The 12889-nt window shown below is 40.0% G+C and overlaps 2 protein-coding genes across 5 annotated transcripts; both read right to left on the bottom strand.

The window, feature by feature from the left end:
- Window positions 1-1520: 1520 nt before the first annotated feature.
- zbtb8a (zinc finger and BTB domain containing 8A) lies at window positions 1521-6751 on the bottom strand. Of its 3 annotated transcripts, none has more exons than XM_024278875.2 (4): window positions 6499-6751; window positions 2672-3534; window positions 2413-2582; window positions 1521-2332 (listed from the first exon to the last, which is right to left on the bottom strand). In XM_024278875.2, the coding sequence occupies exons 1-4, from the start codon at window positions 6561-6563 to the stop codon at window positions 2015-2017; spliced, it is 1416 nt and encodes a 471-aa protein (XP_024134643.1). In that variant the 5' UTR covers window positions 6564-6751; the 3' UTR covers window positions 1521-2014. The 3 variants fall into 3 exon arrangements, with proteins under 3 accessions (XP_024134643.1, XP_024134633.1, XP_036065858.1); XM_024278865.2 differs by lacking the exon at window positions 6499-6751 and adding an exon at window positions 6259-6489; XM_036209965.1 differs by lacking the exon at window positions 6499-6751 and adding an exon at window positions 3938-4559.
- Window positions 6752-7064: 313 nt separating this feature from the next.
- gale (UDP-galactose-4-epimerase) lies at window positions 7065-11035 on the bottom strand. 2 transcript variants are annotated; one of them, XM_024273412.2, is made up of 11 exons: window positions 10880-11035; window positions 10239-10367; window positions 10041-10156; window positions 9674-9787; window positions 8625-8801; window positions 8433-8546; window positions 8285-8351; window positions 8132-8217; window positions 7972-8049; window positions 7748-7862; window positions 7065-7278 (listed from the first exon to the last, which is right to left on the bottom strand). In XM_024273412.2, exons 2-11 carry the CDS (start codon window positions 10357-10359, stop codon window positions 7214-7216), a joined length of 1053 nt encoding a protein of 350 aa, XP_024129180.1. In that variant the 5' UTR covers window positions 10360-10367; window positions 10880-11035; the 3' UTR covers window positions 7065-7213. The 2 variants fall into 2 exon arrangements, with proteins under 2 accessions (XP_024129180.1, XP_024129190.1); XM_024273422.2 differs by having other exon boundaries at window positions 10876-11025.
- Between the last annotated feature and the right edge of the window lie 1854 nt (window positions 11036-12889).

Genomic DNA, 12889 nt, shown 5'->3' with positions numbered 1-12889 from the left:
GATTTTAATGGTTTCTTGACTGTTGCTTAGGTTTTCGAATGATTTGTAACAATAATGAGCACGGACCCCTGGTTGTGATATTAAAAATAACTTTTTTTTTTATCAACATTATTAAAAAATTAACTAAATAAATGAAAACAAAGCAAATTAAAACGTATTGTCCGCTAATTTATGCACAAAAATTACTACTTTGTGGGCACAAAATGCTAATGTGTTACTAATTTGTTTGTGCAATACTGATTTGGGTCCACAAAATACCGATTTGTGTGCACAGAATACAAAGTTTGGCCACAAAATGCGAATTTGTGTGCTCACAAAAACCTAATTTGTGACCACAATTTATTAAATTGGGGGATAGCATTTTTTTGTCCATAATTTCATGGCCACAAATAAGCATTTTTTATTATCATTATGTGGGCAAAAATAGCAACTTGTAGGCACAAATAAGTACTTTATGGACACAAATAAATATATTGTCATATTTTGTGTGCGTAAATGGCATAGTTTGGTCACAAATTTGCATTTTGTGCACACAAATGTTTAATTATTGCATAGAAATTTGTATTTTGTGATGACAAGTTATTATTTTGTAGTCATAAATTAGTGTTTTGTGAGCACAATTTTCAAATTGTGTGCACAAATTAGCTTTATATCCACACAAATGTGTTTTTATTGTACAGAAATTTTGTAGCCACAAATAAGCATTTTGTACACGCAAATTAGCATATTGTGTCCACAAATTAGTATATTGTGCACATGCAGTAGTGTGGTGTGCACAGAACTTAGTATATTATGCAAATAAATTAGTATTTCATGCATACAACTTAGTATTTCACTGCCACAAATTAGCTTTTTTTTTTTTTTCCCATTTTGTGGCAGTCAAATTCGTATTTTCTGTGGACTAAAAATTATTTCATGGCCACACATTTTGTGGGCACAAATGAGAATTTCATTTGCTCAAAAAATGCATTTTATGGGCAAAAATCAGTATTTTAGTATCTTCAATCCGCCCTACCAATTTATGGCTTCAAAATGCTAATTTGTGTGCACAATGTACTGTTTTGTATGCACAATTTACTAATTTGTGCACAAAAAACTAATTTGTGTGCACAAAATACGTGAGCAAAATATAGGAATCTGTGTGTGCAATGCCCAATCTGTGTGTACAATATACTTATTTGTGTGCACAAAATGCTAATAAAATGCTCATTTGTGTCAAAAAATTACTCATTTGTGCAAACAAAATAAAAATGTATGGCAACAAATTATTAATTTAAAGTAACTTTTTCATATTGCATCAATAAAACACCAGTAAAAAAAGATGATGCACCTCATTGTATCAGACAGTTTGAAAGTGATATCTTAAATACTTAACTGGTGGCAATTTTTAACTTTAGTTTCAAATCAAGAAACTGGTCAAATGAGAATGTCAAAACAGTTAGGTAAATTTTTTGCAGATTTATTCTCAAAGGTAAAGACCAAAACTGATTTAATGGTGGCTTTAATAACGACAAAGAAACAAAAATATAAAAATATCTTTATTGTGTCAAAAAGTAAAAAATAAACAGTTAAACCAATAATTTAGAATAAATTTTAAACTTAGTGCATTTTATAAACAAGAACAAGCATTTGCAACAGACACGTAAAGAGAAAGATCTGCTCTCATTTCTCCTCAACTCCTTTGAAGCATTCAAGCTATCCAGTCTGAGAAACTTTGTTTGGCATAAGTGCCAAGAGGAATATCCAAAAAAGCTGTGATTTCATGCATTAAAAGATTAAAAACACCACTTGAAATGGTTATACGTGACAGAATAAAAAGAAGAACAGAATATACATGCTTTGGATACTGCATATTTTTAAGATGATTTACACAAACCATATTGAAGTTAAAGATTAATGAGTCGTATGTAACTGTCTGGCTCCTAATACATCATAATAGTTTTTTATTTACATCACCAGATGCAATTTTTTTAGGAAATGCACAGAGCACAAATGTACACACATCGTCCCCGTCTCACTGCAGCTCCTCATCGCTGTCATCCACTTGCTGGATGATGAGGTCTGCCCCCGAGTCCTCTGCAAGTTCATCTTCATCGTTCATCATCCAGTTCCTCTTGCTGTCTCCCTCCTCCTCCCCATCCACGCCTAGTAACAGGGCTGGCTCCTCCTTGGACTCCCCCAGACTTTCTAGCGGGATGTCGTCACAGCCCACTTCCTGGATGCAGGCCGTGCACATGCGGTAGCGTCGGGTTCCTTCGCACACCACGTGGCCGGTCTCCTCCGTCACCTGACACTTACACTTCCTGCACACCAGCTTCCTGGCTTGATGAATCTGCAGAAAACATAAATGTATTTAGGTTTGGTATATAAGCCTGTGGTAAATCTGTTTTTATTGATTGTGATTAGACTTGCCGTCTCGAAATGGTTGCGGAGATGCTCCAGACGGGTGAAGCGCTTGTTGCAGGCCTGACATGGGTAAGGCCTCTCGCCGGTGTGGCAGCGCAGGTGACGCTTCAGGTCTGCCTTGCGCTTCACCGTGTGGGTACAAAAGGGGCATTTGAAGCGCATAACTGGACTAGAATCTGAAAATACATTAAAAAAACATCTCAAATGTTAAGAATTTCTGTCCAACTAAGCTGTTTTTTTGTATTTAAGGCATATCTCAACACACCTTTATTGTAATGGCCGATAACACCCACGATTTGTGGCAGTGAGGCGTAAAGCTCGTCTATCTTTTCAACTTTTAGTGACCTCGGCTCCTGAATGTCCTGGTCTTCCTGCTGGCCAGGGCGGGTGCTGTTAGACGGTCTCCGTTTGGCCGCCGCCCTTCCACGCCGGCGTTCCGATCCGGGTAACGTGTACAGAGGGTCCTGAGGGTCCTGCAGGTCATCTCCCTCTGCACTAATCTCAGGACTGTTGGGGCTGGTCTTCAAGGTGGAGACAGAAACATCCCTTTCGGGGTCTTTAAAGGAAGACTGGGACCTGGAGTTGTCGCGGGTCCAGAGAGCTGGTGGCGGGCTGACAGAACCGGGTCTCGGCTGTGGCTGCTCTGCAGACTCCTCACCCGCTCCGCTGGCAAAACTGCAGGTTTCAGACAAGCTGAGGCCGCGGTCGCTGTCTTCTTCTTTGACGCTGATGTCCAAGGAGGATTTGATGAAGTTCTTGCAGTAGTTGATGACAGTGTTCATCTGTAAGTAGCTCGCTGCGGACATGACCTCGATGACATTGTGACTGGAGAGGTCCAGCTGGCCGGAGTAGATGAAGTCCAGGATGATGGTGAAGGTTTCCGGGCTGAAGGCGTCAAATGTGGCGTTAACGGTCTCGAGGGAGCTGTCGGAGCCCTGGGACAGCAGCATGCGGAAGTAGCCGCTGCTGGCAAACAGGATGTTGCGGTGGGCCAGGAAGAGCTGCCCCTCCACCAGCACACTGCAGTCGCAGAAGAGCTCCTGGCGGCGCTGCTGGTTGAGCTGCTTCAGTAGGTTGCTTTGGTGAGCCACTGTGATGTCAGCCGTGTTGAACCACCTCTGAGGTTGCCTGCAGGACACAACACCACAGAGTTCGCACAGCTCACTACTGTTTTAAATGCATGTCTAGATCTGGTGAGACAGAAAAAATAAATCAGCTGCAGCTTGCTTCTGTAATTCTGGGTCAGGGCAGTGATCCATGCGCTGTCTGTTTTATTAATTCCCCTGCTGCAGCACACCTGATTCCAACCACAGGGACTAGGATCATCAGGATTTACAGAAGATCTTAGACGGTGGAAACAAGAAAAACATGCAGGGCAAGGGTACTGGATCTAAATCGGGAGGTCTACCAGCCAGAAACCCCAGGACTGCAGGTACAGTCCTGGGGTTTACCGACGGATGTAGGGAAAAAATCAATTATTTTCTTTGGTGATGCTTGTATCGATTTAAAATACTGACAAGACAACGATTACTTGTCTATGAGTGTCCTTCATGGTCTGACTCTTGTCTTCATCTTAACCCCGACCACTAGTTGGAAGCACAGCACACTGAGCGTCTTTGAACAGCTCTATGGAACATCCAAAACAACAAGATCTCGTTAAATATTCAGTCAGCCTCACGGCTTTTGTTGTTATGAGACATGTACTACATAGTTTTGACTTGGAATAGGTACCACACCAAAACACGTTGCTGTCAGTATCATATAATTTATTTTATTATTCTGGTAGAGTTTTTTTTTTTTTCTAAACTCAGCTACTCTTAAAAAAAAGTGCATTTTTTTCTGGTACAGTCTTGAGCTATATGTATCATATCACAATGACAACCTGTGGCTACAATTTGGTATGTTGTGGCCACAAATTAGTATTCTGTGTGCACAAATTATAATCTTAAAGTTCTACTACAAACCAGTACCAAAATAATACAAATTTGTTGCCACAAAATAATCACTTTTGTCCAAAAAAAATACCAATTTGTGTGCAGAAAATGTTAATTTGTGGCCACAATTGATTACTTTGAGTGAACAATTTCTTTTATGAAAGTCGTGTCTAGGGTTCTATATTTTTATGGTCGCAACATAGCATTTCATTATCATTTTGTAGGCAAAAATTACTAATTTGTGCACACAAACTAAAAACATTTTGTGGTCACAAACTGATATTTTGTGTAAATAAACTGGTGTATTGTGGCCACAAATTCATATTTCTTTAGCATTCTGTTTGTACAAATTAGCATTTTATGTGCACAAATTAGTAATTTAGTATCTTAAAGTTATACTACTAACTTGTAAAAATTCAGGCTACAAAATGCTGATTTGTGACATTTAATTAGTCAGTTCTGTGCAAAGAAATACTCATTTATGTCCACAAAATCAATCAGTCATTCAATCAATTATACTTTATTAATACAAGGGAAACCCAATTTTTGGGCATAACATTTTTTTTTCTACAAAATGTTGATTTGTGTGCATAAAATTTTAATTTGCGGCCACAAAATACTAATTTCTGCATTTCTGGGTCACAAACGTGTATTTAGTGTACATAAACTGGCATACTGTGGTCAATGTTTTTATGAATTGCACAGATATGTGTATTCTGTAGCGACAAATTAGCATTTTGTGAGCACAAGTTTGTACTTTGCTCAAAGAAATTACATATTGTAGCCACAAATTTGTATTTTATGTGCACAAATTAGTAATTTGGTATCTTAAAGTTATAATACTAACTTATACCAAAAACATAACAATTTGAGGCCACAAAATGCTCATTCGTGACCTCAAAATACACAATTATGGGAAAAATGCTAATAAAATAATAAATAAAATAATAAAATGTATTTGCACAAAATGTAAAATTTGTGTGCATAAAATGAAATGTTAATTTGTGGCCACAAAATGTTCATTTGTTCATTTTTGGGTCACAAACTTGTATTTAGTGTGCATAAGCTGGCATATTGTGGTCAAATTTTGTATGAATTGTTGCACAGAAATGTCTATTTTGTGCTCACAAATGAGCATTTTATGAGCACAAGTTATTATTTATTTATTTATTACCAAACAAATGTGTATTTTTTTTTTTGCTAGAAATTAACATTTTGTGAGCAAAACATTTTATTTTCTATTAAAAATGAGCATCAGATGTCCCATCTTTGTGCACTGCTCATCTGAATGGTAAAGGGAGGCCAGCCCACCGCTCTGCGCTCTGATTGGCTGAGCGATCCATCAATCAGAAAATGCTTTATAATAGATTACACCCGACTCTATCGGGGAGGACGGGTAACAATCCATTTATTTATCCCTGTTTGGTCTCCTGAGTGCGTCGGGGATTAATCAAATACATCATACAGTTATTACCAAATGTGTCTGCTGTTCATGCAGTCCATCGGAATAGGAAAACTATACAAATAATCATCCTAAAAGTCATATTTGAAAAATTGACTACTTTATAAAAACTCAGCTAGTCCTTTTTTTATTTTTTGTGGTTTGGATTCAGATTCAAACGCGTCCTTCAGTATCGCGATATGCTTGAAAAAGCTCCGCAGCGCCCGATAACCCTCGCTGAAACACCCGCCTGACACACTCCGGAGCTTCACATGACACTCAGAACCGAGTCAGACTCGTCCATCCAGACACCCTCCCGGTTCGGCCACGCTCGACCTCCAAACGGACACGAGATCGCTGCAGTCCTGCGAGAGGAAAGCGGGCAGCGGCGCCGGAGCAGCCCCGTCTGTCCTGGAGCGACGCCCACTTCAGGCTCCAGCCAGCACACAATGGGGAGAGAAAAAAAGAGACACCGACCTCCTCCAGCGGTGCAGCACGCCGCGAGCCCAGATAAATACGATCACACCGCGAATCCATTTGATGAAACAAACGCCCGTTTCCATCCGCGAGGACCGCCCCCACTCCTCTCCGGAGGTCCGGAGCGCAGCGAGCGGCTCTCGCCTGCTGCCCGGACCGAGCGACGCCTTCGCAGGCGCGAGGTGTCGGCAAGGACCCGCTGACGCCCTGATCCCCCGACAGAAAAGCATCGATACTCACTGGTGACTGGATTCACCCGCCGCCCGGCACGCTCTACTCGCCCCTGCATCTGCCTCTACATCCATTTTTTCATTTAAATGCTTATTTGTGCCTTTTATTGACCCTCCCCCTCCGCTCTTTATTTTCCCCGTCCAGGGTCCACAGCCAGGCACTTCCTGCTCAGCCCTAAAGACCGAAACCCGGTCAGAGAGACTGGAGCTCTGTGCTGACGTGGGTGTTTATTAACAGGGTGCCCGAGGGTTCAGGGAGCCATTTAAAGCCCCAGTGCCTCTTTACAGGAACAACACGTACCTCACTTTAAACACCATTACTGCAGGAATTTAGGCTCACCTTACTCCAGTATATCTTTAATATTGTATTTTTTTAAGTCACATGTACTTCTCCAAAACATATCACACAACAAAGACAAATAATCAATTTTTAAAAATGTTTCTTTGAATTCAATGATAAACAAAGCACCATTTTGCTGTTAGAATTTTTTTTATTCATCCTTTTTATGACTTCTATAATTATAGTTAAGAAAAGAATCCCTGCTGTTCAGAAACAAATAAAGAAAAAAATACTCCATTATACAATCTATAGTTACAAATCACATGAAAGAAACTCAAATTTGAGACCTTTGCTTTAATATGACATGAAAAAATAGGAGAAAATAGTATCTGCTTTGGTGAATTAACACAAAATAGACAGTCATAATAAAGACATCCAGTATCGATCAGGACGTGGTGCTCTTGGTAAATCCAGTGGGGTTCATGGACTGCCAGCGCCACAGATCTGCACCTGAATGAAAATATAAAGATGACACAGATTATCGAATCTATTTTTTTTTGCTGATTGTCAAATTGCATTGTGTGATGGAACCATCGACTGTATATGAGAACTGGACAGAGTAACCTGCTAATGTTCCAAACAGGAAGTGCCCGCTGGCTCCAATATAAAATTCCTCAATAAAAGCATGTGGTCTCACACGGGAAATGTTTGGCAAATCCTACGAGCCCACTTTCAAGGTGTAGGGGTGTGGACTTTGGACAAGCTCACTCCTGATTGGTGAGAGTGGTTGCCATAGAAACGCTGGATCAATCACTGTTTACTGATGCTGCCTGGCTTCAACATGGTGGTGTCCATATCGTATAAAAAATGGCGACTGAATTTACTTAATTTGGTTAGATCGGGAATTAAGTCATTTTCTATGGGTGACGTCACACTTGCTCAGTCCAGTTCTTATTTACAGTCAATGCATGGAGCTTACACATCCTCTCCATGTCAAATTCTGCCTTCCATCCCAGCTCCTCTTCAGCCAGTTTAGGGTCAGCATAGCAGGATGCTACGTCTCCTCCTCTACGTGGGGCAATCTTGTATGGGATCTTTACAGAAGACACATTGCGTTTGCAACAGCATTTAGCCACTAAATCGATTCATGCAAATAGATTGAAAGTTGTGAAGTCTCTGAGAAGAATAACTTGTGCAACTCACCTCCTTGCCAGATGCCTTCTCCATCCCTTTAACTACTTGGAGCACAGAGTAGCCTTTTCCAGTTCCCAAATTGTAAACCTGCACACATAAACAGAACAATGCACAGATGTCAGGATATCAGTGTCTTGAATAAATGGTTCGAAAATGTCCTTTCAAGCACCTTGCAGCCGCAGTTTTCCTTCAACTTCTTCAGAGCTGCTATGTGACCCTTTGACAGATCAACCACATGGATGTAATCTCTCACTCCTGAAAGGAAAAGGTGTTTGCATCCTTCAAAATAAAAGACAGCTGAATGAAAGACCTCCGTCTGTACCTGTGCCATCAACCGTGTCATAGTCATCTCCAAACACACTCAAACACTGTCTCCTCCCAACAGCAACCTGAGAACACGACAACCCATTTAACTGCTTTGTGTATTTGTGTAGTAGTCTGGATATGTGTTTGGCAGTGATTGTTGGTACCTGGGCAACGTATGGCAGCAGGTTGTTGGGGATGCCCTGAGGATCCTCTCCAATCAGACCAGAGGAATGAGCTCCAATGGGGTTGAAATAGCGGAGCAGCACAGCGTTCCAATCCTACTCACATGGATTTAATGATGAGCGAATAAGACTATAAGCTTGCGTATCTATACAGGTTTACTCAGCGGTTAGCACCTTCTCTGCTTTGCATTGATCCTTTATAATTTCCTCGATGAAGAATTTGGTTTTGCCGTAGGGGTTGGTGCAGCCCCCAACGGGGTGCTGCTCATCAATGGGGAGGCGGGTGGGGTCTCCGTATACTGTGGCCGAGCTGCTGAAGACCAAGTTGCGTACGTTGTTAGTCTGCATGACCTGAGACATGTGGAGATGTACAGAAACATGGAACACAGTCAGGAAGATGATAGTGGGTGCTTTCAGACCAGAAAAGTCCAATAGACTCGATTCAGGGCAGGAACAAGTCCACAAACGTACACTTCAGTTTGGATTGGTCTCCTTTAACGTCACACTCATGATTACAAACCATATGCAGCAACTACAATGGCTCTTTTGGTGGCAGTATTGCTCAAAATAAGAATTGTTTTGGAGGAAAAAATAAAAAATATTTGTGCTTTTTTTCCTATTTACACACCAATTATTGGAACTTGGTTGCTTTACTTCCCTTTTTTGGTTTGCTGGGTAGACTTCCTGCCTATACTGACGCTGATGTGAAGTGTACCAGAGTTCACTTGCAAGTGAACCAAGACCCAAATTTTCAAACTCACCATGGTTTATATACTTGATCTGCACCAAAGTGGACATAAACAAAAGATTATACCATATCTGGTGTGAAGCAACATAAAAAAATCTGAGTAAATGTGCAATTAGAAGATGCACAAACCAAAAAAGTTGTATTTTTAAGAAAACACAAGAGGTATTCCATGAAGGAATTAGTAGAAATATGACACAGCTAGGTTTTACTTCTCTTGTTTTTAATATTTTTACCTTCTTGTCAGAGTTTGTTATAGGCAAAAACTAAACAATGCAAGATAATCATTTTGCAAACTAATCCAGAGAAATTAAAAGGGTTGATTTAAGCAAACTGAAGTACACTTAAGTATTCAAGTAGACTCCAAAAGCCGAGTCAGCAACAAAGGAAACATTTATTGCAAAGAGTGACTTACGAAGCAGTAAGGACATTCCAATCTGAATGCATGACAAAATCTAAAATTCAGGTGGACACTGACCTCTATCAGGTTCATGGCGGCAGTGAGGTTGACTTTGTAGTAGCGTAACGGCTGCTCCACTGACTCCCCAACAGCCTTCAGGCCAGCAAAATGCATCACAGCGGCGAAAGTATGCTGCAGCACAGACACAGTTACAGATATGAGAAAAGTGAAGGCTACACGAATCATGATTGTTTCATTTTTTTATGAAAAACTTTAAAATAAAACTCTGGGAATGAGTGGTTGATAGGAGGGGTCATTCTTTTAAGGAAATAATATTTTGAGCTGATTTAAGTAAGCATTTAAATAAAACTGATATTTATTTGTAAATATTGTCTGATAGTAACCTGTTTGATTCCAGGATTATTAGATGTATAAATATTTTTACTTTTTTGAAAAGATTTTCCAGGCCGGGACGGTCCAAGAGATCCAGCTGATGAAACTCAATGGTGGTGTTCAGCAGCTTCTCTATCCTTCTTATGCTCTCTGCCACGACTCCCTCTCCTTCACCAACAGGATCAGGATGGAAACACAACATTAGTGTGTCTGACAAACAAGCTTATATGATGACAGAAAAGCAACGTACCTTGTACTGCATTACTGAAATTATCAATAACAACTGGGTGGTATCCGGCTTCAATAAGCTCCAGCACACAATGACTCCCGATGTATCCCGCTCCGCCAGTGACCAGAATCTTCTCTCCCATTTTTGGGCCTGTCAAAAGCATGTGTCAAAAAATAAAATCCATAAATAGTTGCTTTTTGCTCTTCCAGGTGTGTGACTCCACCCCTGTCAGAACCTAATACATCTTAAAGCTTTGTAAGCTCCTGACAGGTATGAGACGCACCTATTTTAATCAATAGGTTCAAGCCTGTCTGACCACATCAACAATCATAGAAGTCGAAGAAAACACTACAACCACTTACTTTTTATATATCATGTGAATAATCTTGTTTTTAGACTAATACATCCTAAAATGTGTTTTCTTGAGTATCCAGACCAAGAAAAACAACTTTTAAAATGTTTAATTATCTAAATTTTCAACAAATAAGAAAAAACAATGTCACATTTTACTCCCTAAAAATCTTAACTTTTGTAAACTTTTTCTACCGCCGTCAATTTCATAAAAACTGAACCAAAACCGCAGTACACATAAGTTTAAGTATTTTTACGAACGTAAAGTAGGTCCATTCTAACAGTGGGAAATAGTCTAAAAAAATACTTACTTTTTTTTTCTCCTTTTTGCTTTCTTTAAAGTATTTTGATGAATGTGTTCAGTAGCCACAGAGTGGAGGGTTTGTCGACTTCATTCAGAGAAGACTTCGATACAGACATATTACACTTCCGTGTACACGTGGAGAGGAGTGAAGAGGCGCATATCAGTGCGCGACGTTCCCGTGCGTATGCCTTCAAAATAAAAGCAAACATTTGCATAAATATCAAAACAAATGGTTACATTTACTTGAATTCGCTAGAATTATGTGTTAAGTGTATTCATTATTAGCTAAAACATTTTTTGGCTTAAATTTTACTAGTTTTGTGGACTAATGTAAAAAACCTGGTCGTTTTATTTAGAAAACTAACCGGATTCTAATTTTTCATCTTATGTGAATTTTATTTTTTCTGGCAACGTGAATGCGTCGCAAACGCCGACGTAAAGTGTAGTGTACTTAAACCACGCCTTTGCCGAGTCACACAAGGAAGTGCTTGTTGTGAATATCCTGCATTCTGTTCATGTCAAATGTCATTGACAGTAGTGCCACGTTACCAAAGAACATAGCACGTGCACATTTAGTGAAAGTTCAGGGTTCAGAATAAAAGCTCCCATATTTTTGTTTATTCATACATAAATGAATAAATATTTAATATAGTGGTTTATGTTTGTGTTGTTTCAAAATCTTTTAGTTCTTTTTATAAAGTTGAATCAAACTATGTCTGTCACACACTGACATAAACTCCCTCAGACACTGCACCCTTTAATTAAAGCCTTAAGGTTATGAAATTTTTAAAGCAGCAATTCATCCTTGTGACATATTATGAATGCAGCAAATAAGGCCTATTTTCATGAAGCCTTTACAAATGAGAGTATTTATGAAAACACTAAATGAATCTTTACTCAGGTGGATATATATATAAAATATTTTAGATGTTTTAAACAACTAGGAATCTAATGGAAGTAGATAAATATTATACCAGAGAAGTTATTCTCTTGTTTTACCAACCTGGTTACCCAACAGTAGCTGGGACAGTCTGTGGTGACGCCACAACCCTGAAAAGGACTCAACGGGTGAGGAAGGTGGATGGATGAAAGGATGGAGATGGAGATTAAGAAACTGTGACCAGAAAGACAAAACCTTAAGCTTTGACCTTGCAAGAAATCAGAATGAGTCCATAACAACTTATGGATCATTATGTTATGGGAGAAGTGAATCCACAATTCCCTGATTTTTTTCTTTTTTTCTACATGTACAAAAATATGTGTTTCTTGCATGGTAGCATGCAAGCAACTTTGCATACTTTTGACAAAATATCATGTTGTGAAATATATGGAGACAAACACTCGTAGCAGGTTACTCATTTATCAGGTTGAGAGGCGGTATACAGCAAAGCTAACCCTGCTGCTGATGTATAAAAGCAAGGGACATCCTGGGCCTGTAACAAGTACCCGAAAATTGCCTCTAGCCCATTGACTGTAAAAATAATGGACTTATCGAGCTATGAGGTCCCCCATTAGAAATGCATTACCTCCACTCCTCGCGAAAGTAGGCCACCGCTTTCACCATCACTTCCTGAAATGGCTACCGCCATTTTGCAAACGTCTGCAACCCATCTCCAGCGATTGGTCTGAGTCGCTGTGAGTCATAGCTGAGTCATGGAATCTATAGGAAGTACTGTCGCCAATCTGGTGTGAGTTTATTGCAAGTCCCCGCCTCTTTCCACGCCTCTACCACGAGACCGCGGGACATAAACAGCTTCTACTTTAATCACGCTGGCTCGGGAGAATTGTACAAGTCATTGTTCAAGCATTTGAGGGAGAACCATCCCAACATTTGATTCTGTCAGCGGTCCTTTTGGATTTACTTACATTTATTCCTTTTTGTTGAGATAAAAGGAGCATTTGGGTGATGCCGCTGCAGAGCGGCGCGCGCCCCCCCCTCTCGCGCGCCGCAGCAGCAGCAACTTGTCACTTCACATGCGGTCCACGTTACAGTCTGATCAGATGCACGTGAAAAGCG

Source organism: Oryzias melastigma, linkage group LG22, assembly GCF_002922805.2.
Source record: "Oryzias melastigma strain HK-1 linkage group LG22, ASM292280v2, whole genome shotgun sequence".
Lineage (NCBI taxonomy): Eukaryota > Metazoa > Chordata > Actinopteri > Beloniformes > Adrianichthyidae > Oryzias > Oryzias melastigma.
Note: the sequence above shows the minus strand (reverse complement) of the source record. Positions and strands in the feature narration are given on the sequence as shown.